The 27,880-nt window shown below is 42.1% G+C and overlaps 1 protein-coding gene across 2 annotated transcripts in view; it reads left to right on the plus strand.

The window, feature by feature from the left end:
• Positions 1-27,880, plus strand: part of SLC12A7 (solute carrier family 12 member 7) — a 364,935-nt gene that overhangs the window by 136,931 nt on the left and 200,124 nt on the right. For both annotated transcript variants that reach the window (XM_089669464.1, XM_089669465.1), the window contains exons 2-4: positions 3,003-3,094; positions 15,199-15,321; positions 27,026-27,172. In XM_089669464.1, the coding sequence (XP_089525590.1) occupies positions 3,003-3,094; positions 15,199-15,321; positions 27,026-27,172 (362 nt within the window). The remainder of the gene's footprint in view (positions 1-3,002; positions 3,095-15,198; positions 15,322-27,025; positions 27,173-27,880) is intronic.

Consider the following 27,880-nt stretch of genomic DNA (forward strand, 5'->3'; position numbering starts at 1 on the left):
TCGGCCACCCCCCCCCCCCCCCCCTGCCAATCCCTCCACTGGCTACCAATTGCCCAACGGATAAAATTCAAAACACTAACACTGACGTACATTCATAATACTGCCCCAAATTACATCATCGATTTTGTCTCCAAATATCACCCAAACCGTCCTCTCCGCTCCTAACAAGGCCTCCTACTCTCTAGCTCCCTTGTCTCCTCCTCCCATACTCCTCTCCAGGACTTCTCCAGGGCTTCCCCCATCCTCTGGAACTCCCTACCCCAATCCATCAGACTATCACCTACTCTGCTCACCTTTAGGCACACTCTGAAAACCCACCTCTTCAGGGAAGCCTACCCCGCCCTCAGCTAATACTGGAATCCTCCACTCTTCCAACCACTCCATCGCCCACAGCTATTTCCTCCTGTACCATTATCCCCTCCCTCCTAGATTGTAAGCTCCAAGGAGCAGGGCCCTCGAACCCCTCTTGTATTGAATTGTATTGTTACTGTACTGTCTCGTGTATTGTCTCCCACCATAATGTAAAGCGCTGAGCAAACTGTCGGCGCTATAGAAATCCTGTATAATAATAATTGTCTAGGTTGGAATTTAAAGCGCCATGATTTTATTTGACATTTACTTTTCTAGAGATCTCCTCTTGTTTTTTTTGTTGCATCTCTGGGATAGAAAGTGATGGTAAATATCCCCAACTGAACACAGACAGCAAATGCATCAATTGGGTTTTAAACACTTGCCTACTGGGCACTGTTACCCCCTTCTTGCCCAGACCAAATTACACATTAGTGTAGATGTCCCCTCTGGGGAATGCCGCTTACCGGCTCTCCTCTCGAGCTGTCAGCGTGAGGAGAAGACTGCCGACAACCGGCATTTCCTTGTTTACTACTGATCAGCTGTGATTGGACACAGCTGGTCACATGACAGAACCAAAGTCATTGGCTCTTTACAGGGATCGGTGATCCGCTGACGTTCTCCCAGAACGAGATAACTGCCGCCCGTCCATAATTTCCTTTTATATGGCAGGCGGGAGGAGGTTAAACACTCCCTACTTCATTTGGAACTAAAAAAAGAGAAGAAAACAGAAAAAGTTTTTGTGGCTGCATACGTGCAAAGACCTGACCCCCCCCCCCCCCAAAAAAAAAAAAAAACACAAATGGCTTTAAAAGCCATTTGTAAACACACAGATTGGCCAGAAAAATAATAAAACTTACTTGGTCTGACCTGCTTCGCTTCCAGAAGACATGGGTGATGCTTTCCTGCAGAGCTAGGAGCATGAAATTGTACCACCACCCCCCCAAAGGAGCCTATGATTATTTTGGGTTCTCTGTTCTGTGCCTCAACTCCCAAGAACAATCTCTAACACCCCCCGACATTCCTGGTTGAACAGGAATACTTAAGTCTCTTCACTTATATTAAGTAAAGAGACTCTCAAAGGAATAGCTTTACAAGGTAATGGTTTACTAGAGATTATTAAGTCATCAGGAGACAAAAAAAAAAAACAATTAGTTGTGAGTGTTCCCCAACTTGCAAAATATAGCATCAAACAAAGATACACAGTATAAATTACTGTGTCAATAGGTTTATTTAGCATTTGTTGGTCCTGCATTTAAGCCTATCATTCCAGGAGAAAGAAGAGGAAGAGGAGGCCTTTAGTCAGTCAGCTCCTACGTCCTACTGCCATATGGAAAGAAGGCAATAAAGCACAATTTATGAATCCTGGGGTAGGAGTTCCCCCTTAAAGAAAACAAGTGCTATGTCAACCATAAAAAAAAGAAAGGGGGAAAAAAAAAGTCTGAGACAAACTCTAGACTGAATCCTTTGAATGGACAAATCCTGGAAATAAATGTATCTGTGGTCTTCATCTAGCTTATGGTGGGGCCCAAAGGTATGATTGTGCAATGGCATCTGGCAGATTGATTGGGATAGCAAAAGATATTCCCCAAAGAAGCCTTTAAATAGGCAAATGGGTCTGCATGCCGGGTTTATACGGTGTTAGGGAGAATGTTGGGCTTACACCCGCTCACCAGACCCCTGGGAGATGACCCAACCAAAATCCGCTGTGGAGGGTAAGGCTCCTTGCAGAGAAGAGTGGCTCTGGATTGCCTGACAACCGATTAAGACAGTGGGTAGTGATGCCTGCAAAGTGCCAAGTAGCGGCTGACATTATTTTTGGAGATTACTGCGGTCCCTGAAATGTTGAGTCCCCCGGTAGTGCTGGGTGATGCTGGACAGTGGAGCCAGCCGCAGCCTGGTCTTGAAAGGGAAAAAGACATGCTCCCCTCTTTCAGCCTCCAAGTCCTGGTGCAAAGAGCCCCAGGTGCGGCTGCTGCAGGGGAATATATTTGCCTCCCCAGGATTCCCTTCGGTTTTCCTTTCCTCTGGTAAACGTAGTCCAGACAATGCTGACAAATACAGTGTCTATAGGTGATGGGACTACAGGTCCCAAGATTCTCTGCTTCTCAGATACACTTCCCAATCTCTGCAGGAAAGTATGTGTTTGTGCTGCGCTGATTAGAGCAGAAGAAGGGGAATCGCAGTTCGTGCAGCAGATGTCCCCGAATTGCAGAATGACCAGCCTGAACCTGGCTACATCCTCCCATGATAATGCACTCCAGACAATTGCAAGAGTGCATTCTAATGGGATTTTGAGCACTCCGCTATTACAGGAGGCAGCAGTGAGGCACTCTGACATTACCTATGCCTCCTGGAAGCTTCACCAGCCAGAAGGAAGGTATTTTTTTGCGGTGATCGGTTTGTTTACAAATGTCTTTTTTTTAAGCCGTTTGAGGAGCAGGGGGCTCTCAACATTTAATTTTGCATAGAAAGTCCACATCGGGATTGTGCCACATGTTGTTCCTCCAGTCCAAATATTTCCTTATTTTTTATTAAATATTATATTAACAAGTTAAATATTTAAAATCTGGGAACTCCTAAGGATTAATTGCCATTTTATTAGATCTTGTAGTGTCCCTGTCATATTTTACATTTTTTATTATTCTTTGCAGGAGATGGAAATCCCAGAGAAAATAGTCCCTTTATTCATAATGAAGCTGAACAGGACAACTTCTATGATGGAAAAAACATGGCTCTTTTTGAGGTACGCGTGTAAAAAAAAAAAGTGTATTTTTAAGGTATATCCAAATCCAAAGTTTTTTGTTTCTTTTGTCATTTTAGTAGAGGACGTATAAAACAGCTATGTGTTGTATTTTTTTTCCCCCTCCTCTGCCATTAAGGAGATTTGACTTCACATCCTGTCCTGTAGACTTAACAAGTGAGAGAATGTCCAGCTGTTGTTGCGCTATTGATAAAAAAAAAATACTAATAGTCACTTTAACCGCTTTTCCACTGTCCCATGGCAGATATACTGCTACAGGGTGGCAGGCGGGCAAAAAATCTTGTATATACAGTCAGGTCCATAAATATTGGGACATCGACACAATTCTAACATTTTTGGCTCTATACACCACCACAATGGATTTGAAATGAAACAAACAAGATGTGCTTTAACTGCAGACTGTCAGCTTTAATTTGAGGGTATTTACATCCAAATCAGGTGAACGGTGTAGGAATTACAACAGTTTGCATATGTGCCTCCCACTTGTTAAGGGACCAAAAGTAATGGGACAGAATAATAATCATAAATCAAACTTTCACTTTTTAATACTTGGCTGCAAATCCTTTGCAGTCAATTACAGCCTGAAGTCTGGAATGCATAGACATCACCAGACGCTGGGTTTCATCCCTGGTGATGCTCTGCCAGGCCTCTACTGCAACTGTCTTCAGTTCCTGCTTGTTCTTGGGTTATTTTCCCTTCAGTTTTGTCTTCAGCAAGTGAAATGCATGCTCAATCGCATTCAGGTCAGGTGATTGACTTGGCCATTGCATAACATTCCACTTCTTTCCCTTAAAAAACTCTTTGGTTGCTTTTGCAGTATGCTTTGGGTCATTGTCCATCTGCACTGTGAAGCGGCATCCAATGAGTTCTGAAGCATTTGGCTGAATATGAGCAGATAATATTGCCCGAAACACTTCAGAATTCATCCTGCTGCTTTTGTCAGCAGTCACATCATCAATAAATACAAGAGAACCAGTTCCATTGGCAGCCATACATGCCCACGCCATGACACTACCACCACCATGCTTCACTGATGAGGTGGTATGCTTAGGATCATGAGCAGTTCCTTTCCTTCTCCATACTCTTCTCTTCCCATCACTCTGGTACAAGTTAATCTTGGTCTCATCTGTCCATAGGATGTTGTTCCAGAACTGTGAAGGCTTTTTTAGATGTCGTTTGGCAAACTCTAATCTGGCCTTCCTGTTTTTGAGGCTCACCAATGGTTTCCATCTTGTGGTGAACCCTCTGTATTCACTCTGGTGAAGTCTTCTCTTGATTGTTGACTTTGACACACATACACCTACCTCCTGGAGAGTGTTCTTGATCTGGCCAACTGTTGTGAAGGGTGTTTTCTTCACCAGGGAAAGAATTCTTCAGTCATCCACCACAGTTGTTTTCCGTGGTCTTCCGGGTCTTTTGGTGTTGCTGAGCTCACCGGTGCATTCCTTCTTTTTAAGAATGTTCCAAACAGTTGTTTTGACCACGCCTAATGTTTTTGCTATCTCTCTGATGGGTTTGTTTTGTTTTTTTCAGCCTAATGATGGCTTGCTTCACTGATAGTGATAGCTCTTTGGATCTCATCTTGAGAGTTGACAGCAACAGATTCTAAATGCAAATAGCACACTTGAAATGAACTCTGGACCTTTTATCTGCTCATTGTAATTGGGATAATGAGGGAATAACACACACCTGGCCATGGAACAGCTGAGAAGTCAATTGTCCCATTACTTTTGGTCCCTTAACAAGTGGGAAGCACATATGCAAACTGTTGTAATTCCTACACCGTTCACCTGATTTGGATGTAAATACCCTCAAATTAAAGCTGACAGTCTGCAGTTAAAGCACATCTTGTTCGTTTCATTTCAAATCCATTGTGGTGGTGTATAGAGCCAAAAATGTTAGAATTGTGTCGATGTCCCAATATTTATGGACCTGACTGTATGTAGTTTTGCATTTCTACATATGGGGCGCACGAAAGCCCTATCCGCGTCGCTATTTGCGGCCTCGACTCTCAATCACCGGATCCCGGACGGTGATTGCTCACTGGCACCTGGTGATTGCCCAGCTTTACTGAGGGGGAGAGAACTGTATGTAAACAATACAGTTCTCTCCCCTGTCAGCTCCTGCACACTGCCTTGTATGGTTCTGCATAGCAGAGCCATACAAAACAGTATGCTTACAGTTGAAATCACACACACACAGCTTACAGTAAAACAGCGCACATTTAACCATTTGAATGCCCCACATGTTAACCCCTTCCTGCCCAGTGCCATTAGTACAGGGTCAGTGCTTTTTGTTAGCACTGATCACTGTATTGGTGTCACTGGGAATGTCAGTGACACAAAGTCAGTTCCCCCCAGTGTCAGAATGCGCACCGCATGTCCTGCTATAAGTCACTGATCTCCACCATTACTAGTGTCTATAAAAAAAAAAAAATCCCAGTATTTATTCACCACCATTTGTAAACACTATAACGCTCACATAAACCAATTAATTTACAGGTATTGGAAATTTGTTTTAGTAAAGATATGTTGCAGAATACATTTTGGCCAAAATTTATGATGAAATTTGATTTTTTTTTTTTTTTTTTTCTTACGTTTTTTTTTTTTTTTCTTTTTGCATAGAGCAAAACATAAAAACCGCACAGGCGATCAAATACCACCGAAAGAATGCTCTATTCGTGGGGGGAAAAAAGGACATAAATTTAGTTAGGGTGTAGCGCTGCATGATTGCGCAATTGTCAGTTAAATTAACGAAGTGCCGTAACGCAAAACAATGGCCTGGTCAGGAAGGGGGGTAAACTCTCTGGAGGGCAAGTGGTTAAATGTGATCCTGCCAATAATAAGTCCAAAATGCATGAATCGCCAAACGAAAAGAAAGTTTTGATGACAAAATTCAGATTATGATGAACAGCCGTGTCCACAATAATCCTCTACATGTGTAGTGAAATAGAGACTCTCGTGCCCGCTACCACAAAAAACACACTACTCCTACCGAATAGTTAGACCCCAGATTATAGGTGGTCTAGCAGAGCATGATGCTGAACACCTCTTGCTTGTAACATCCTAGATGGAAAAGAGGTGTCACAGACTTCGGGATCTCTCCTCCACTCTTACTGTGATCCGCTGTGTTCTCGGTCAAAAAGGATAATACTCCAGATAGTGTGATAACATACAAATGATTTATTACAATTAATAAAACACTTACAAACTTCAAAGACGAGCATGTAAGTCATAAACGCCAGCACATTATATTTATATACTTTGTATATGATGCAGTAGAGTGAAGGAATAAAAAAAACTTATTTGCATGTGTTTCCCAATTGTGGAAGGTTCCCAATGCTTCTTTGACACTTGTCAGTTGGTTAGAAATTGCCTTTAGAGGTCTAACGAGCAAAACCAGCTCCTTGCCAAATAGTTAGACCCCAGATTATAGGTGGTCCAACAGAGCTTCGGATCTCTCCTCCTCTCCTACCTTGTCAAAAAGCATAATACTCCAGATAGTGTGATAACATACAAATGGTTTATTACAAAAAAATAAATAAACCACTTACAAACTTCAAAGACAAACATGCGTGTAAGTCATAAACGCTACTGGTTTGTAATGTCGGCACAATCTCTGCCCAGCCCTGCGCATGTTTCGTCTTAATAGATGTTGTCAAGGGGATCAGGTCCATGCAAACGGGGCTTAAGACAGGAAATGTGTTAGGACTATAGAACTATGTTTATAACATAGAGGGAGGTGTTCTGTAGTCATTAAAACTGATAACAATGCTAACTGATAACAGTTCAAGGCAGCTAGGGTGCCCTGAAGGCTATGAACTATGAGCTGAATGAATCCTGGCAAGGTCCACAGGTTTTCGTTTTTTGTACTTATGGAACAGGTATAACAAACACTTTTAATGGTGTATATATAAATCTGAACTCCAGCCTTACCTTTTTAGTCTTGCATGTACAGAATCCTCTCCTGTTCTGAAACTGCTCACTCTAATTTTACTGCACACTTTAGGCTTCTCACATTGTGCATTAGAAGCTGCAGCAAGTTACACCTTCCTGCCTACATCGTTTCCTGTCTGAAGGATGTCCATCCTCATTTAGCCTCATCTTCCCCAGCCTTATTGTCCCTGGCCCACATTGGATTTTAGTTCCGTCAATCATGAAGCCTCAGCATTAGCTTGTAGGTGTTAACTAGAGTAGTCTGCATGCAAATATACTCTGGCTAGGAATGCCTACTCCTCCACCCATAAATGCATTTTTATATTTACATAACTCCTAAGAGCCAACTGCTTGAATTAGAGCTGGGGATTCTTCAGAGAAGAAAGGAGACAGGGTGCTATGAGGATTTCAGGAAACAATGTACAGCACCTTGTCAGCCCCTGCCACCAGTCATAGTCTGCCTGTATTGCACATGGAAGCACAGAGACCCAGTGATAACTTCTTTGAGTCTAAAGTACGATTATGGATAGGGTAGGAAAGTGTTAAACCTTCTACCATGTTATTTTTTTGCTTCCTTTGTGCCGCAAGGGGGATTTCTCTCCAATTCCTGTCCTGAAGACTCCACGGAAAATCGCATCAAAGTAAATGGAATTACCTTCTTAGCTGTATCCGGAACATTTGCAGCCATTTTATGATCTCTGCACCTCTTGCTCTGGTGACAGCTGTAAAATATTATTTCCTTAAAATTTTTGCCTCACACACACCCTTGACCCGCCTAGTGTAGTTCTCCATCCAATGAGCAAGCGTCCATAACTTATAAGGTTCTGTCCTCATTCATTAGGAAGTGTAGGATTACTTCCGGAAGTAGGTAGTCTCCACCAGAGGGCACTGTTGTATTGCCAACCATACTAGGACCCCAGTAATCTGTCCTTTATTATGCATGGCTTCGGGGCGTCTAGGTTGAGGCTCTCTTATCTCCGTGCCCCACTGCTAGGGGGTATATGTGAACTCCCAGGAGGAATGGAATGCAGCCTTTTGTTACACACCCTGTTGTAAATACTTGCTTTCCTTGACACTCCAAGATAACATTCAATGGGCCAAATAATTATTTGGCAACCATGCAGTAAGACTCCATAAATGTCTGATATAGAAACATGTTGTTGCCCTCCGAAACTTCAATACAAAAAAAGTTTTGCCTTTACATACACTAACAAACCTGAAGGGAGCATGTGTATAACTTCATTGTTAAACTTTGCATACACTTCAATAGTGTCATTGCACTTATCTCTATGTAATATTTTTTATTGGAGCTGATCTTTTACAGAAGTGTTCCAAGTCAAGTAGGGATTATTTATTTTATTATTCAGCATTTAAAGTGTTACTAAACCCTGCATTCACTATATCTGGTCTCTCACAGTACACAGAACATGGAAATGCAGTAATTTTATTAAATATAAACTGTTAAATACCTTTTCTCATTCGCAGTTAGAGCAGTCGTGTGACTTCTATCAGTGTCCAACAGAGCACTGATTAAAGCTTGTAGGAGGAGCTTTCATTCTCCCCTGATTGTCCTATGAGCCCTTGATTGGCCCTGTGCCAATCATATGCACTCTCCCAAGAAGAAAAAAACTCTCTAGCCATATACACCAAACATAAGCATGTGCAGCTTCCTCCCAAGGCTCTGTTCTATCAGCAGATAGATTGGAGACAGTAAAAGAAGGGGAGCATCAGATAAGACAGGATCAAACCTTTTTACACAGTGCAGAGGATTAACCGCTTAGGTTCCACAGTGAGTATAACAAGCATGCTTTATTGCATATACAGACTGATTTGTACTGTTGTGGGTTTAGTAACACTTTAAGGCTTATGGTGAACCATTACCAGTTTAACCTCTTCAGCATGCCCTTAGGAAACTGACACAATTTGGATCTCAGTCCTTTGCCTTAAAGGATAAGTTCATCTTTTAATATATAATAATACACATTTTTTGCAGGCAAAAAAAAAAAAGTGCACTTATTATTTATTTATTTATTTATTTTTCTTGCGCCTCTAAAGCATTGCACCAATGATCAGCAGATTGCTGGTGCCGTGCAGGTCTCCTGCAGACCTGACCGTGCACGTACATCACGTACAGGCAGGCAGATACTTACTGACAGGAAGACTCCATGAATTACCACAGCGCTCCACAACGCTGTGGTAGTTCATTGAGATCCACAAGCCGACAGCCACAAAGGCTGTCAAAACTTGTAGTGTTCTCATTCACAGAATACTGTGAATGAGTGACGCAGCTGCGGTTTTTAAAAATTGTGATTGCTAGCAGGGGGAAAAGATCCCCTGTTAGCTGTCACAACAGGAAGCAGGGGCCAGTCTGTTCATAACATGTTACATGTTGCTCCCTGAAAATGGGTGTAACGTTACGAAAGGTGAACTTATCCTTTTAATTTTAGCCCTCATCTTAGGCTGAAGTAACCCATTCTGGAACAGCTCCTTCCTCTGTTTTGTCCAGGGAGGAATTTAATGCCACTAAAGTGGACTTGAACTGCTTCCCGACTGCCCTATAGTAGAATACTGCTACAGGTCGGCACGGGTGCACAAAATCACGTGTGTGTGTGTGTGTGTGTGTGTGTGTGTGTGTGTGTGTGTGTGTGTGTGTATACGTATGTATATTATATAATTTTGCATTCCGGGTGAGGGGGTGTGGGAGCCCTACCCGCGCTGCCATTCGCGGCCGCTGCTGGCAATCACCGGGTCCTGGACGGTAATTACTCACCGGTGCCCAGTTATTTCCAACGATCACCGACTGGAAGGAAGACTGTTTTGTTTACTAACAATTCTCCTCCCTGTCGGCTCGCGCACAGCCATCCAGAGCAGTGTGCTTACAGTGAAGCACCAACACACTGCTCCCTATTAAAACACTCCCAGCACACAGTAACCCTTTGATTGCCCCTCATGTTAACCCCATCACCCCTTCCTGTCCAGTGCCATTAGTACAGTGTCAGTGCTTTTTTTTTTTTTTTTTTTTTTTTGCATGCAAGACAACCCATTGAAATGAATAGGCTGCCTACATGCAGAACATGGGTAACAATGATGAAAACCTATCCTCAGATCCTTCAAGTCACAATCCCGTTAATACAACATTGTTCTCAGATCCCAACCGGGAACATCACAACCCCCCCCCCTCTTTACATCACAGTTCCGTCCCCTTTACATCAAGATCACCCCTTTACATCAGTCCCCCCTCTTCACATCACTCCCCCCCATTAATATCACCTCACCTTCACATTCCTGTCCTCTGCCTCCTTTATATCACCCTCCTCTTCCTTCACAGTACTGTCCTCAGCCCCTCTTCATATCACCCCTTCACATTCCTGCCGTCACCCCCCCCACCTCTTATTTCAGATTTCTGTCCTCTGCCCCCCTTTTAATTCAGCCTCCTTTAAATTTCTGTCCTCGCTCCCCTTCACATTCCGGTCCTCCCCCTCCCCCATTCCTGCCCTCTGCTTCTCCCCTTTTTATAGCACCCCCCCACCCCTCCAGATTCCTGTCCTCTGCTCCCTTTCACATCATCCTCGGCTTCCCCCAAATCCTTCACAGCAGTGACTAGTTCCCTTTCATCTCCTACCTACAAAGGACAGAAGGAGGATAGCACATCAATATACAGCTGATATCGGAGGCAGGACAGCTGTGGATGGACGGTGGGAGGCACATCAGTCTAGAGCGGACATTGGAGGCAGGACAACTCCGGATGGAGGGCAGAAGGCACATCAATATACAGCTGACATCTGAGGCAGGACCGCTCCAGATGGACGGTGAGAGGTCTATCAGTCTAGAGCAGACATTGGAAGCAGGACAACTCCAGATGGACGGTGGGAGTTGCACATTGTTTCTGGTAACCAGCAGGTGATTGGTTGCTTGCAACCAATCATCTGCTGTTTAACTTAAAATGTTAATGTGACAGTTCCTGCCCTCCATGTCCGCTCTAGACTGGTGGGCCTGCCGTCCATCTGGAGTTGTACTGCCTCCAATGTCAGCTGTATACTGATGTGCCTCCTGCTGTTCATTCAGAGCTGTCCTGCCTCCAATGTCAGCTGGATGAGGATGACAGCAGTGACTGCAGCTGAGTGGGAGAGACAGCTCTTAAATGGTGGGACTGCAGCTGGTCCGGATGGGACAGTAACCCGGTCCGGATCCAGACCGAGGTCCACCATTTAGTGATGTCCACTCTAAGGTCATAATGATGGAGGCCAGCCTGTCTGGCTTGGAGGGGTCCTGAACTCTTTCATGGTCACCAGAGAAAGCTAGTCTCCCTAGTAACAGCTTGGAGCTCAGAGTGTTATCCCATCAGTGCTGGACCTCCTAGATTGCAGAGTCATCCAATTAGGATTCAGCAATGCAACACTACAAAAGTGGCCCACATCAACCACCAAGGAAAACAAGAAATTGGGCAGCTAAAGAAAGGCAGTTCAGATTCTGGTTTAGATGAAACTTCAGATAGGGGACACCAGATGTAGATCCTCAAGCTTCCAGGTTCAACAACAAACTGGAAAGATCCAGGGGATGCTGGGATCCCCTGGCCTTTGCAGTGAATATCCTGGTCACTCTGTGGGTTAGTGCAGCCTGATTTATGATTTTTCTCCTCTAAAACTCCTTCCTTATCTGCTTCTCAGGATCATTTCATAAGGCAGTCTGGTGATTCTCACAGCACCGTATTGGCTCAGGCTGACATGGTACTTGGATATCATCAGGCTTCTGGCAGACTCTGTGGGCTCTTACGGATTGCTCAGACTTCCTGTCCCAGGGGCTAGTCTACCATCCTGCTTCACAGTCACTGGCTTTAATGGCTCTGCTGTTTGAAGCCAAGCTCCTAAAGTATAGAGGCCTGACCACTTCAGTTAATCCTTTACTCTTGAGAGCTAGGAATGTGTACTTGGAAGGCATGCCATCACACTTGGGAGACATAGTTCACGTGGTAAAAGACTAGACATTTCTACCCCAGGTAGTACTCCGTTGGATGGATCCTATCTTTACATTAGTCAGCACTGGTTCAACAGTTAGCCTCGAGAACCATCAAGTCTTCATACAGAGCTGACTCTGTGGGATCTTAAGCTTGTTTTTTCAAGTTTCCACAAGATTCCCTTTCATGCTACCAGGGATATTCCTCTGTCATCTCTCACCCACAAGACTGCCATGTTTGTGTCCATCATCTAGGTGTGATGTGTGTATGAATTACTTGGCTTAATCTGGATAGAATTTTTCTTTGTGTGATTTTTTTTTTTTGGGGTTTTTTATTTTTTTTTGACGCCCAACATCTCCTTTCTTCCAAAAGTAGGTTCACCTAACCAGCTTCCACATTAACAAGAACATTGTCTGCCTTCTGTATGCCCTCCCTGCTTCTTGCTATGCTTATGAGGTATCCCTTTATGGTTTGGATGTTGTACATGTTGTTAGATTCTTCTTCTCCAGTACAGCTTCAATTTGACATTCCGACTCCTTCTGCAATAACAAACATTTGCCTGCCTGCTCGCAGTTTTCTGATGAATGCACATGCACAGCTCAGAATGCGTTCCTGGCACATCCTGGCTGTGCCAGAATGATGCACTCACGTGTGCAGGATGATGTCATTTCCCCACCAATCGTTCAAGAGGCCAAAAACTCAGCATCCGAAATAGCTGGGGAGAAGATAATGGTGGCCAGCCAGGGATTTAACCACCACCTAACTAAAACATCTTGTCAAAGCTGCCAGAAATAAAGCTTTGTGATAGAAGAAATCATTTAAATGATCCTTCCCAAGAAACCAGCTTTCTCCCACATTTTGGAGGGGTCAGTGGCATCACTACATCCTAGGAAAGCAGTGTTCGCAAAATCCTGCAAGAATGCTATCCAGCAGGTAGCTATTTGACCGTGTTCTGTAGTGAGGTACGTGTCATTGTAAGGAACCTAATATAAAGCGGTTGAACACAAAATTGAATCGGTGCAAAGATTATATTCTCCAGTCACCAGACAAACGTAAAGCTACTTTTTTACAGCGCTTTACTTTGTTTCTTTTTAAAGGAACAGGGTTCCTTGAGGGCCACAAAAATGCAATCCAGATCCGTAGCAGATGAGTTTCTGAATTTTTTGCGCATTTCCGGATGCGTTCCAGATGCTTTTTTTCCTCCCTTTTTGGGTAATTTTAATTGTAACATCTTTTATTTTCATCGAGACAATGCTTCTGGGTCACCTTTCCTGTTAGATCAATTCCTGTTTTGTCCCTTGGAAGTATCCTTTGTGTGCTGATGAGTAGAGATGATGTCTGCACTGGCAGGCTTATTCATGGTTAATGCCATTGCACTGCTGAGACTACATGCCTGTAAGAGAAGGTGTTATTGGCTACATCCTCTGTTGATGGAGCCTACCAGTGTCCAGATACAGCCTTATACTGCATGCTACATCTTTTCCAGGTGTGCGTGTGACCAGAAGAGGATCATTGGAGGAGTTTAAATCAGGGTGGATAAAAATCAATGATTTTTTTTAAAAAATCAAATCGGATTTTTTTTATTTAAATCGGATTTTTTTATTTAAATCGGATTTTTTTGAATAAAATGCTTTTTGAGGAAAATATATTACCATCCAAAGGTTATTCCATCATGAAATAAAGATTAGTTTTTTAATTATGTAGAATAAGGCTGTATATGTTTAATTTTTTTGGTAAATAAATTCCATGAATCCTTTCACAATGTCATGCTCTTCCAGAAGTTTTTGTAAGATTATTGGGCAGTTTCTCTGCCTACAAGATATTATCACAGATGATCGGTTTACTTTTGCAGTTCTCAAAACTGAATTTGACTCAGCGGAGATCACAGGCCTCTTCTTCACAGCAAAAATGTTATAACATGAACAGAGTTAAGAAAAAGACCTTCATCCTAACTTCTACAAACCTATGAATACAGAATCAACCCCTTCAGTGCTAAGTTTCAAGAAGTTCAGTGAATAGAATAGAAACAATATTTTTCTGATTGTTTGGAGTGGAATAGATCTGCACAAGAAGAAAGTGAAACTAAGTGTGAGGAGGAAGGGGCTGACAGTCTACGTTTCTTAAAATATATATATTTTGTTTAGCCAAATTAGTTACCAAACATGGATGTTTAAGCAAATCACATATGCTGGAATGTTATTGTTTCAGTTGAATAAATCTATTTAAATTGTTATTATTAAGGTAATGATTATTTTTCTTCTTCCGAAGTACAACAGAAAAGTTGTCCAGATATGAATGATTAACCTATTAAACTGGGGATAAAAAAACTAATATGAAAAGTTATTCTAAAAATCTTCATCTACTTGCATATTAAAGTTATACCAGCAAGAATTAGTCTATGTAGAAAACCTATGATTTACATCAAGCCTTACTGACTAGTGGTTTAAATCGTGATTTAAATCAGTTTGATTTAAATCAAATCCACCCTGGTTTAAATACATTTTTGCTTCCTTTTACTGTCACTGTACTGGGATCTGGTGCATTTTGTTTATGCATTCCAGTACAGTTCTGTGCAGAAATAAAAGCATGTTGTACTTCGAATACTATTATCCTTTGAAACATATCCAAACTCCCTGGTTACCAACAGATTTTGGGGAGAAAAAAAAGAAAGTGTATATAATTTTTTTCCTTCGTTTATATTTGAGAGGCAAAGACATTGATTGGCTGCCTTTTGGGTAAACGACCAGGCAATATACTGTTTAAGTTTCCAGTCTTTTAGCCACAGCATTAGCAAATCATGAGAAACCCAGGGCCCCTCAGACCCTGAAGTATTGGAGTTCCAAACTGCTTGGAGTAATCATAGAATTAATAGCAGTGTGAGGTTTCACTGAGTTTATTTCTTATGTTTTACTGTTTCTTATGTATAGGTGTTTTGATGGATATTTTGCTGGGTGTACATCTTATTTCTATCAAAGATTAAACTGTGATTTTAAGTGATCAGAGAGCACTCCATGTTGGTAGGATTTGCCCAAGCTGCTGTAATTTAAAGTTGTTTGGCATAGTCATGGTGTTTTTTTTAAAGTAAAATAGGATTACTGCTGTCATTTTGCCCTCCACGTGTTCAATAAAAGATTCAAGTACATATCACGTTATTTACCCCAAAGTAATATTTATTTTGTATAAATTCTTCTTTTCAGGAAGAAATGGACAGCAATCCAATGGTGTCTTCATTATTGAACAAGCTTGCAAATTACACAAACTTACCACAGGGCGTCAAAGAACATGAAGAGTATGAAGATCGTAAAAGAAAGGAAACCAAGGTAAGGTATTGAAGTTGTCTGGAAAGCTATGTGCGTTGATTGTTGGAGTTTGGCATTTATAGTTATGCTGATTATCATCCGTACTAAGAGATTGCTTTTTGTATATGTTGTATAAATCTATATATGGGTATTGTAGAAATCTATAAAAATCAATCTAACCTTATATGTTATAAACAATATTATGTAAGCAGCGTTGAGGGGCTTACAGCCATGTATAATTCTATAGAAAAGAATGAACGTACTGTGGCCTAAATTTGCCATTATACTTGGAGGCATATGTTAATAATGCATCCTCCGTGACCAGGGGACAGGTGAGTGGAGCATATTAACACTTCGCAACAGGGCTTGTACCAGGAAGTCAAAACCTTCATAGCCAAGTGAATGTTGGTAAGTAATTTTTAGATGGGGCACAATAGTAGTGTTGATGGACAAGAGGTTATAGTAGTAATGCTGTACCTCCAGCAAAAATCCCAGTAATTGGTAATAGCATGTTTGATGGGTGTTAAGCCATTAAATACAGGATGTTTCATTGACTAGTGTACTCCCTATTGTTTGAAATCCTATAAAAAGAGAAGTCAAGTTTCATGGTGGGATGAACACCCCCATGTGTGGAAAATGTTTATATCTTAATTGTACAGTACAGGACACAGAGCTTCTTATCCTTAGTGGGTTTTATGCCACTGCCTTCAGGTGATAGGACACTGGAAAATCTTTGCAGGGTACGCCCCTAGTGTATCCTTATAACCCTAAAATGTATATTGTATAGGGCGCGCTTGTTGGAGCCCAACATCTGTAGCTGTAGGATAAAGGTGCCAGATGGATATCAGGGATGGATGGGAGCAGTAACACTTAGGCAGCTCTTCTTAGAGTGGAAGCAAGGCTCTAATGCAGTAACAAGAAAAAGAGAGGAAGGCGCCTCTAAGTGCAGTATTGACAATTTATTCAGTGAACAATGGAAAATTTGCACTTACAAGATAAACGGTTAAAAAGGCTCATCGTGTGGTAATAAGATCCAAGTGGGACATCCAGCCATCCAGCAGCGAACTATGCCTATAGGATCAGGAAGTAGAGTCCAGGATGTGCCTGTGTATCAAAAATGAAGCTTGGAGAGCAGAGTCAGATGTAGCAGGTGAAGGGGGCGGTAATGCATTTCGGAGCATGCTCAATAGGCTCTCAAGGTCTGAAGAAGGAGCCTATTGAGCATGCTCCGAAATGCATTACCGCCCCCTTCACCTGCTACATCTGACACTCATCTCCAAGCTTCATTTTTGATGCACAGGCACATCCTGGTCTCTACTTCCTGATCCTATAGGCCACTGTTTCTCAACTCCAGTCCTCATGGACCCCCAACAGGTCATGTTTTCAGGATTTCCATTATTTTGCACAGGTGATTTGATCAGTTTCACTGCCTTAGTAATTACCACAGCTGTTTCATCTGAGGGAAATCCTGAAACCGTGACCTGTTGGGGGTCCATGAGGACTGGAGTTGAGAAACACTGCTATAGGCATAGTTTGCTGCTGGACGGCTGGATGTCCCACCTGGATCTAATTACCACACGATGAGCCTTTTTAACCGTTTATCTTGTAAGTGCAAATTTTCCATTGTTTACTGAATAAATTGTCAATACTGCACTTGGAGGCACCTTCCTCTCTTTTTCTTATCCATATAACCCTGCCCACTCTGTGAGGCTCCAGTTTGTCAGTGCCTTTAGGTGGTGGACCTCTTCTTCTGAGAGAGAATAATTTTTTGTACATTTCATTTTTTTTTTTTCCCTAAAATTTGAATGACACTTCTCAAGATTTTACTGTTTATTGCCTCATAGCTCACAAACCATTTTTGCATCAGTCTCCCTCAATCTTGGGAACCATTCCCAGACCTGCATCAATGGAGCTGGCCTGTAATGTTTGCTTGGAGCACTCGATCCTGTGTTTTGAAGATCACCTTGTTACTTGGTGCAACAAGTGAGTTAGCCACAGGTTGCTATACAGGTTCAAGGCCGTGGTCTATTGCTATGGCACCCAAACCTTGCAGACCCTTTTGGGGACTAGCAATGTGGACAAGGTATTACAGGGTTTCCCTGTACATATACATACCAGTTCCTGGTTCAGGCTTCGTCAAATATAAAAGTCCTTTCTTTCTGTACACGTGCAGAATTTTATGGCCTAGAGCAGCCTTTCCAGTCTCCGGGAACCCCTGCTAAAAATTACTATATCTGCAACTCATGGTACATTAGTGTGATGGTCAGTGAGAAGAATGCTTCTTACATTTCTGGCTATTGGGAAGAATTACCCCCTTACAGATAGCTAAAAAGATCAATGGTTTCACTGGGAGCTTATCTAAGAGACAGAAATTGCTCAAGGAACCCCTAGCAAACTATGGAGGAACCCTAGTTAAACTATGGCTTAGAGCTTGGTCTGTTGATACTGCTTTGGAAAGATCTCTTTTGCACATCCCCTTTGAGGGCGAGCGCTTCTTTTGTTAACCCCCTTGAAGAATAGATCAAGGCAGTTACAGATGGAAGGGGATTCTGACCCCCTATCCATGTTTATGCCTTCCTATTGACTCGCCAACCTCTTTCTTATGGATATGATCTATGTGCCCCCTCTAGTCATCAACCTCTCTAGCGGGCCATCCTGTTTGTGAGAAATCCTCTGGACCTGCTAAGAAATCTACTTACTAAGCTTTCTCCTTCATCCATGAAGGTTATCTTCTGACATGCTTTTATTTGGTGATGTTAAGGTGTTTTCATTTCACCTTCTGGGACGCATGAAATGATCTTCCCTTGTTGTCCTCTATTTCGTTATGTAAACCATTTTTATATACTTACAGTACATCCTTACAAGAGCAGCTCAATTCTCTGCACCCTTTTGCAGCTTCTAAGCCACAGGGAGTGTTCATTTCCTTCCCTTTTTTAGGAAGACTTACAATGCCCTTTTAACCACTTCCTGTCCGGACACTTTCACCTTCCTGTGCAGGGCAATTTTCAGCTTTCAGCACTATCACACTTTGAATGACGATTGTGCGGTCATGCAACACTGTACCCATATGAATTTTTTTACCATTTTTTTGAGACCGATAAAGCTTTATTTTGGTGGTATTTATTCACTGCTGGGATTTTTATTTTTTTTGCTATGTAGATGAAAAAGTCCAAAAATTTTGAAAAAAAGTGATTTTTATTTATAATTTTGCAAATAAATAAAATGTCATCATAAATCTTGTCCAAAATGTATTCCGTTATCTTTTTAGTAAAAAAAAAAAAAAAAAAAGCCAAGTTTATAATCAAAAATTATAATTTTTAAACTTTTTTTTATTTTAAATTTTTTTATATTTGTTTTTTTTTTCTTTACATACTGTCACCCTAGCAGTACACTGTCACCATGGTGACATTGTACTACTTGTGGGGGGTGATGATTTTTTTTTTTTTTTACACTGATTGCTTTTACACCCATATAGGATGTAAAGGCAATCATTTCTCTTTCTCTGTCGGCATTATTGCAGCCATTGAGAACTACTGAGTGAGCTGTGATTGGTCACCGCTTGTCACATGGTACAAGGCTGTTGTGAATAGCCTTGTACCATGTGACCTCTGTGATCATTCACAGATTTCACACGTAGTAAGCAATGATGTCACAAGTGACATCTTGCTTACTACTTTGCATGTGATCAGTGATTGGCCAATCAGGGATCACATGATCGGGACCTCGTACAGAGGTCCCGTCCGACGATCGTTGTTTGACTGTGTCCAGAGGACACAGCGGGCACCGGATCGTGGTGCTGCGCGCTCCCAGGGAGCGCGCACAAGCAGGGTGCGGGGAGGCCGTTTATAAACGGCCACCCTACCCTGCAGTGCCGCCGTTTATATACAACGTCCGGACGGGAGGTGGTTAAAAGGCCCAAAATGAGCCTTACATGCCAGGTATGCATGTCCTGTCTTTATCCATAAAAGGGTATAAAAATTACTACAGTAATTTTACATTTGGCACGGTCACACAAGATCTTATCATTTATGTTTTCCACAATAGCTAGGCCTCTGCCTGGTATCTTCTAGACTTATTATATCCTTTACATGAAAAAGGTATACCCCCATTTCCCTTCACATCACCTATTCCTTGCCTTTGGAATAGTCGTAGCAGTCTGTGGTGCTATAATATTAGAGACCTAATTTCATTAAATATTCAGATTCTAAGGCATCCTGGAAACCTGATTCTAATAGTCGTCTAGGTCTGTGACCATATACTCGCTCCTCTCCCTATATTGAAAAAACTTTTAGGCCATTACTAAAGTTTTTTTTTACCATGAGCGATGCATTTTTTAAAATCCGTTTTTATTGAAAGTATAACATGGTTCATAAACACAAACCATCATTTTTCCCCAACACAGAATTCCTCCCCAGAATTAATTGCCCAGTGGGGGTTTTTACCCCATATTGGAAGGTTTATTAACTATATGTAAACATTTTGGTTAATACATATTTATTCGAGAGGCGTTGACTATGCAGGAGGTTTTCTATGCTTTATTAATGTTTGATTTTAGGTTTTTATATTTTTTAAAACATTTTATATGCATAAAACCTTGTGGGGTATGTATTCCCCCTTATTTTATTAATCTTCTATCTGTGATATTCTTGTGGCACCTCAAAAGTCTATTTGCTATTGAGTATTCGATTTTTGTTTCCTCCACCGCACTTTTGAGGGAGAGGTACCTAAATACATAAGTATTCACTACTCCTTTTAGGAGCCCTAATAGGACCTGGCCAAAATCAGTCTTCACTCTACCCTATATGGCTAAGTGGTGTCTGGGTCACTCTTAAGTAGAATTAAAGGCAAAACCTTTTTTTCTTTCTGGGTAAAGTAAGGGAGGGTTATAACCCCTGCCTGTGGTGTGTTTTTTTTTTTTTTTTTTTTTTTGCCATCTGTGTCCCTTTTGGGGACATTTCCTTTCACTTCATGCCCCAAAGCCAGAACAGGAAGTAATGGGAAAACCGTACAAAGGGAAGGAGTCTTGGGGTGTCATCAGAACTGGTGTCCTCATTGGAAGATTTATCCTCTTATTACTGTTCTGGTGTCAACCCAGAATTTGGGATTTTCTTTCACGTTCAATTATATTGGTAAACAGGACAAATAAAGAAGGTGAATCTCCCTAACTGACACACAGCAGTAAAAACTGACGTGTTCCAATCCCTTTCCACTCCATCCAAAACTAAAATTGAAATGTTTTGCTTTTAGTTATTCTTTAAAGTGCTACAGATTTGAGGACAGAAAATATATTTTGTGTAAGAGAAATAAGGATGGTATTCTCTTCTATAGTAAGCCTATGTTGGCTATATTTTTTCTCATTGGACACTGCCATGCAACCTGCAGTTGTGTCTATGACGGTCCATCAGACCATTGCTGTCTGGACCAACGGATCCCTCTGTTCATAGTCGATTGGTTCTTTTACCCACTTTCTGCTCATGTGTGAATGATTGGTGATACAGTTCACCAAATTTCATGGCCAGAGCCTTCTATCTTTACACATGTGCAAGATTCTCTGGCTTAAATATTGGTCAGCAGAACTCAATTACAAGAAATATCATGAGCAGTTACCTTTTGAGGGCGAGTTCCTGTTTTGGCCTTTCCTTTTATAAGTACATCCAGGTGATCACTGAAGGTAGAGAGCTCATGTCTGAGCCAATAGGAAGAGTTTCTTTCAACACTCTGTCTTCCAATACGAAGTGTAAGACAGGAACATACTTTTGTAAAAAAAGACATGGCTGGCCAAATCAGTGAAGTCTGGCATCAAGGCCTCCTCACAGTGATGGTAGGCTCACACTTCTTACAGTGTGGGGGCGGGGCAGCCTTCTCAACCTCCTGTTCCCAAAAAATCTCAGATCCCTGCATGCAGTCCAGTGTATTTTCCAGGGGCTACAAACTGGAGTTTTGCTCGGACTCCTCCCCACTTCATGCTTTCTAACTTGACTCCTTCCCCATCATAGTGGGCAGACTTCTTAATCTTGTCCAACAGCTTTTGGATCAAAGAGGTCATTACCACTGTATCAACAGAAGAACACTTTGAAGGCTTCTGCCCAAAACTCTTTATGGTAAAAAAAACAAAAATCAATGGAGGGGTCTGGCCAATTCTGAATCGGAAGACTTTCCACTTGCTCCTTCGGGTTCAATTGTTTTGCATGGAAAATGCCTGGTCGGACATTACCCCCCTCCTCCCAGGGGATTTTCTGACCTCAATAGACATCAGCGATGCTTACATTCCTATCTTTGACTCATCCATGCTATCTGTGGTTTACAGTGGGCGATCAGCATTTTCAATTTGGTGCCCTTCCCTTTTGGTTTGCCTAGGCCCAGTGGGTTTTTTTCAAGGTGCCTACCTCAGATTTAGCTTTATTCCACGTTCAGGTGATTCATGTTGTGGCGTAATTGGATGATCTCTTCCCTGTCAGCCAACATTCAATAGACAGTACAGGAGTGGCAGAGCTTCGGTTGGATCCTCAGTCTGAAGAAGTCATTGCTGCATCCATCTGACAGATTGATGTACCTTGGTCTGATGCTGGTCGTGGCATTGGGAAAAACTTCTGTCCCTTTATTCTCGTGCCAGTGCACTTTGGGCCCAGAGGAAGCCTTGTAAGTCATGCTTGTTGTAGGGTCTTTGGTCTTATGGTTGCCTCTTTTGATTCTGTACCACCCCCCAGGGCCTGGAGTTAGGGAAGCCCTTTCTTTCACAACCATGGAAGGTTTTGTTTTACAATGAATGCCAGCCTATCATCATGTGATGTGTCCAGAAGGCTGCGGGGGAAGGAGGGAGGGGGGAACCAGCTACCTGCCCCCCAAAAATGCCAAATGTTAAAAAGGAGGGGGAAGAATGTAAACAAGCAGTACTTCCCCTTTAGGGTGAAGTTCCGCTTTAATACCTTCCCGCCCGGCCTATAGTAGATTGACGGCCGGGCAGGACACTCGCCATTGTGACTGGGCGTCATATGACACCTTGTCAAAATGAGCCGCTCATGGGGCCGTGCAGTGGTGCGATCTGTCACCGGCTGTGTCCACAGGACAAAGTCGATGACATATCACACCGGCCCGTTGCTAGTGTCATGTGACCGCTGTGACCAATCACAGTAGATCACATGTCAATTGTATACAATAGATGGCTTCCTGTCATGCCATCCATTGTATACAATTATGTTGTTAGCTGTGACTGGTCAAGGCAGTCACATGATACAGACAGGGCCAATCACAGCCCATCTGTATCATGTGATCAGCTTTGTCCAATCACAGCTAATCACAACAAAAGACTGAATCAGTTTCATTCAGTAATAATGATTGCAAATATCAATTAAATACATTGGTACTAGCAATCATAGTGTGTAAAAATAAATAAATAATCCTGATCACTTGCCCAGAGTAGTTCAATGTTACTATAGTATTATTGTTTGTTTTTTTTTTCTTTCAAAAGTTTAAATTGTTTGTTTTATTTAGCATAAAATAAAAAATTCAGTGGTGTTTAAATACCACCAAAAGGGAGCTCTATTTGTGTAAAAAAAAAATAAAATAAAAATTCCCCAGTGACACCAATACAATGATCAGTGCAAAAAAAAAGCACTGACACTGTACTAATGGCATTGGACAGGAGGGTGTTAACGTGAGGGGCGGTCAAAGGGTTAACTGTGCTGGGAGTGTTTTACTAGGGGCCGGGATGTGTGCGATTCACTGTAATCACACTGCTGTGGATGGCTGTGATGTGCACAGCCATCCATAGCAGTGTGCCCGAGCTGACAGGGAGGAGGACTGTTAGTAAACAAAACAATCCTCCTCCCCATCGCAGATGCTCGGGAACCATCGGGCGCTGGTGAGTAATTACTGGCCAGGGCCCAGCGATTGACAGCCTTGGCCGCGAATGGCGGCGCAAGTAGGGCACACGTGCCCCCTACCCATACATGCTAATCATGTGCATATATACATGATTTTGCGCACCGCTGCCGCCCTGTAGCAGTATATCTGCTATAGGGCGGTCGGCAAGCGGTTAAAGTGAGAGTAATAACTCCAAAAATTTACAAATAAACATTCCTGACATGTAAAAATAAAAAATCAGTGACCCTTCTTTTCAATAACAGTCATAAGCCTTCCATTCATGGAGTCTGTCAGTTTTGATCTGTTGACGATCAACTTTTTGTGCAGCAATCACAGCCTCCCAGACACTGTTCAGAGCGGTGTACTGTTTTCCTTCACTGTAAATCTTCAGTTTTTAAGAATGACCCACAAGTTCTCAGTAGGGTTTTAGGTCAGGTGAGGAAGGGGGCCATGTCATTGTTCTTTTTAAGGCCTTTACTGGGTAGCCACAGAGTGGAGTACTTCAATGCATGTGATGTAGCATTGTCCTACATAATTATAATGGTCTTCTAGAAAGATGAAGACTTTTTTTCCTGGACCACTGCTTGGAGAAAGTGTCTTCTAAAAACTGGCAGAGGGTTTGGAAGCTGGTGTTGAGTCCATTTTCAACCTGAAAAGGTCCAACTAGTTCATCTTTAATAACACCAGCCCTTACCAGTGTCCCACCTTCACCATGCTGGTGTCGAAGTGAAGCTCTGGGCCCGTCACTGATCCAGCCACGGGCCCATCCATCTGGTCTGTCAAGAGTCACTCATCTCATCATTCCATAAAACCTTTGAAAAATCTGTCTTCAGATATTTCTTGGCCCAGTCTTGACGTTTGAACTTATGTGTCTTGTTAAGTGGTGGTTAGGTTTCAACCTCTTACCTTGGCCATGTCTCTGAGCACTGAACACCTTGTACTTTTGGGCACTCCAGGTAGGTTGCAGTTTTTGAATATGACAGCACTGGAGAACAATGGGTTCCTGGTAGCTTCAAGTTTGATTCTTCTAAAATCTTCCATAGTTAATGTTGGTCTTTTTTGCTGCATACATTTCTTACGACTCTGTTGACTTTTTGCAACAAAACGTTTCAAGAGTGCTGCACCTCTCTGAAAGACTTTTTAAATTTTTTAACGTTTTAGTCAGTTAAACCTTTTTTTTTTGGACTGAGGAAAAGAAGCTGCCTAATAATTATGCACACCTTGATCTAGGGTGTTGATCTCCTTGAGCCAAACCCTCCCTCATTACATAAATACACATCACCTGATATGCTTCAATCCAATAAGCGTTCAAGTTTATACAGCTTGGGGTTGGACAATATGCATAAACATGATCATTTGGTCAAAATACTCACTTGCCTAATAATTGTGCACACAGTGTATTTCCATCCCTCAGACTGCTTTTGGACATTCTAGTTGTACTGGTTTAAAAAGGCCGGAGTACAGTACAGGACACAGGATCCTCCTGTTCTTCTGATTTTCTTATTCCTTGCTACAAAACTAAGGCTAGGTGGCAGTGGGAGGCATGATGTAGGAAGATGTCCTGCAGCCTTTCTTTTTTGCAAGTTTTTTTTTTTCCTGCACATGTTAAAATCTGCATTTTGTTTTGTTACAAAGTACCTTAAATCTCCAAACGGTTATAAAAGATCTGAAAGCAGAGGCACTGTAGAATACAATTATGGTTTGGCCAGTATGGGCTCTACATGCACATTTGCATTGGGGTGTGTATAAGGGTGACTTGGAAAGACAGCTCTGAATACAGAAGCGACATTATGCAAGTTGCTTTTGGAATCATTACTCGCAGGGCGGATTTTCAGTTCCCTGAGCTCCTCCTGCTCTACATTTTATAGTAGTTTTACCACAGTCCCAGGCTGCCTGGAGGACCGGTACCCAGGGCAGACAGCTCTGAACCCAAGAAGCAACATTGTGCAAGTCGCTTTTGGAATAATTAGTCGCAAGGCGGATTTTCTGTTCCCAGAGCTCCTCCCGCTCTACATTTCATAGTAGTTTTACCATGGTCCCAGGCTCCCTGGAGGAATGGGAGACCCCGGAGCCACTAGAGCCTCCTGGTTCACTTTAACATGAGCTTGTGAGCTTATTTTGACTCCTTGAATACCAAGATATTTTAAACATATCTTGATAGGCAAAAGGTTAAAGAAGCCTGTGTCCTGTACTGAAAGAAACAGATTTCACTGCTAAGTCAAAAATCCTATTATTGCATCTACTGTGTTCATTCAGGTCAGCTTCTTTGAAATCCCCCCCCCCCCCCCCCATACACTTTCTACACTGCTCTCTCAGAAGACCTGGACTCCCCTTCTCAGGTGGATGTTAGACACAACAAAAAATTATAAATTGCAGTTCACCAGTTTTTTTATGTAGTGGCTGCATTTGTTTTATTTTTTAAGCTTTTTTAATTTTTTTCACCTGGTGGTCCAGCCAGTTAGTCTGGTATTTTTCATCTTGAACAGCCTGGGCAGTTCAAGTGAATAGGCTGCCCTATGCACAGTATGCAAAAAGGCAAGGCCTCATGCACACTAGACATTAATAATGCTGCTTTTATGGGCGTTTGACTTTTTTTTCTGCCTCTAAGCTCCCCTCTACGTTCGCTTATATGTCCATGCACACAATTTACAGGCATTTAGAGGCAGAAAAGAAACCCAGGGACAGCTGGTTTGGGAGAGGAGCATTTCAGCAAAAAAAAAAAACACTTGAGGCGCGTAACTGCATCTAACCGTGTTTTAAGCGTTTAAGGTGCATTCATTCATTCCAATGGCCAGAATCTTGACACACCAAAACGTAGTTTTATAGGTGCATTTTTAACACTTTTTTTTTTTCTGTCCTTGGAGCAAGACGCCCAGGGGAGGGAAAAAACCCACCTGTGTGCATGAGGCCTAAAAAAAACAGATTAAGAATGCATTTAAATACTGTAGATGGTGCACTAAATGCTTGCACTAAGAATCGCATATTATAGGGACTACATGCCATTAAATGGGGGGTCCAAATCTAAAATTTCTTTTTTCCCTAAAATGAAAAAGTATTATACTTGCCCTGCTTGCCCTGTGCAATGATTTTGCACGGAGAGGCCCTGAACCTCCTCTTTTGGGATCCCCCCACCAACGCTTTCCGATCCTCCTCTTCTCCGAGTCCCCCCCATAACAAGCCGCTTGCTATGGGCGGACTTCTTGTGAGTGCGCTCCCAAGCCGGGCTGTGTGCGTCTATAGACGCACACAGTGTGGCTCCGCCTTGCCCCCGCTACCTCCTCGCAGGATTTGATTGACACAGCAGGAGCCAATGGCTCTTGCTGTTATCTGTAACACATTTGTGACCAGCAAGAGGGGAGAAAAACTGCTGCAGACAAGACATGACTGGACCAAGAGAGGACTCGGGTAAGTCAGGGGTGCAGGGGGAGCTGCTATTGAAAGTTTTTTTTTTTTTTTTTTGTTTTTTGTTTTTTGTTTTTTGTTTTTTTTTTTTGCTTAAATGCAGAGAATGCTTTTAAGGTTAAATAACCTTTTTGGCTTTAGAACTTTTTAGTCACCACTAACACAAGCCTTTGTGGCGTGCTGATGTCACCAATTAGGGTGTCTTTCTTTAAGTTATATTTAAATGAAACTCAAAAGATGTCAAACATTGCTTGACTACCGCTCTACATGAACATGGATATCTAAGCAAGGATATGGAGGCTGCATACATGCATATTAAATATAAATCTAGAACTGTAACCTATTTACTGCATTTCATTTTAGTGTTTCATTACTCTGAAACATAACGTATAGCTCTTTTTATATGTATTTAAATAAAAAATATGCAACGATTACTAATAGAATGTGAATATCCTTTTAGGAGACGCGAATGGGAACATTTATTGGAGTATACTTGCCTTGTTTACAGAACATACTTGGCGTTATACTTTTTCTACGGCTGACTTGGATTGTAGGAACAGCTGGAGTACTTGAATCGTTTTGCATTGTTCTTATGTGCTGTTTATGTGTAAGTGTTTTAAACAATTTATTTTCTTTTTCAGGGAATAGATAACGTGATTATTTGTGGGGAAAAGCAGACTGAATTGAAATAAGTTGGCATTTTTAGGTGAACATAGCAGCAGATGCCTTTGAAATGACTGCTCTAGGGACCATATACAGTTGCAAGAAAAAGTATGTGAACCCCTTGGGATTACGTGGAGTTTTGCATGAATTGGGCATAAAATGTCCAGCACAGAATACGCCTTCTGGAGTGGCCCAGTCAGAGTCCTGACCTCAACCCGATTGAAATGCTGTGGCATGACCTTAAGAGAGCGATTCACACCAGACATCCCAAGAATATTGCTACACTGAAACAGTTTTGTGAAGAGGAGTGGTCCAAAATTACTCCAGATCGTTGTGCAGGTCTGATCTGCAACTACAGGAAACGTTTGGTTGAGGTTATTGCTGCCAAAGGAGGGTCAACCAGTTAAGTCCAAAGGTTCACATACTTTTTCCTCCCTGCACTGTGAATGTTTACATGTTATGTGCAATTAAACCATGGCAACATCGAATGTTTGTGTAGTATTCTGTTCAGCAGACTGTGTTGTTCTTCTATTGTTGTGACTTAGATGACGTTCAGATCACATTTTATGCCCAATTCATGCAAAACTCCACGTAATCCCAAGGGGTTCACATACTTTTTCTTGCAACTGTAAGTGGGCAATTTGAACCTCTT

The sequence above is a fragment of the Staurois parvus genome, unplaced genomic scaffold (genome assembly GCF_062004578.1).
Source record: "Staurois parvus isolate SC_StPar_1 unplaced genomic scaffold, SC_StPar_1.0 ptg000077l, whole genome shotgun sequence".
NCBI lineage: Eukaryota > Metazoa > Chordata > Amphibia > Anura > Ranidae > Staurois > Staurois parvus.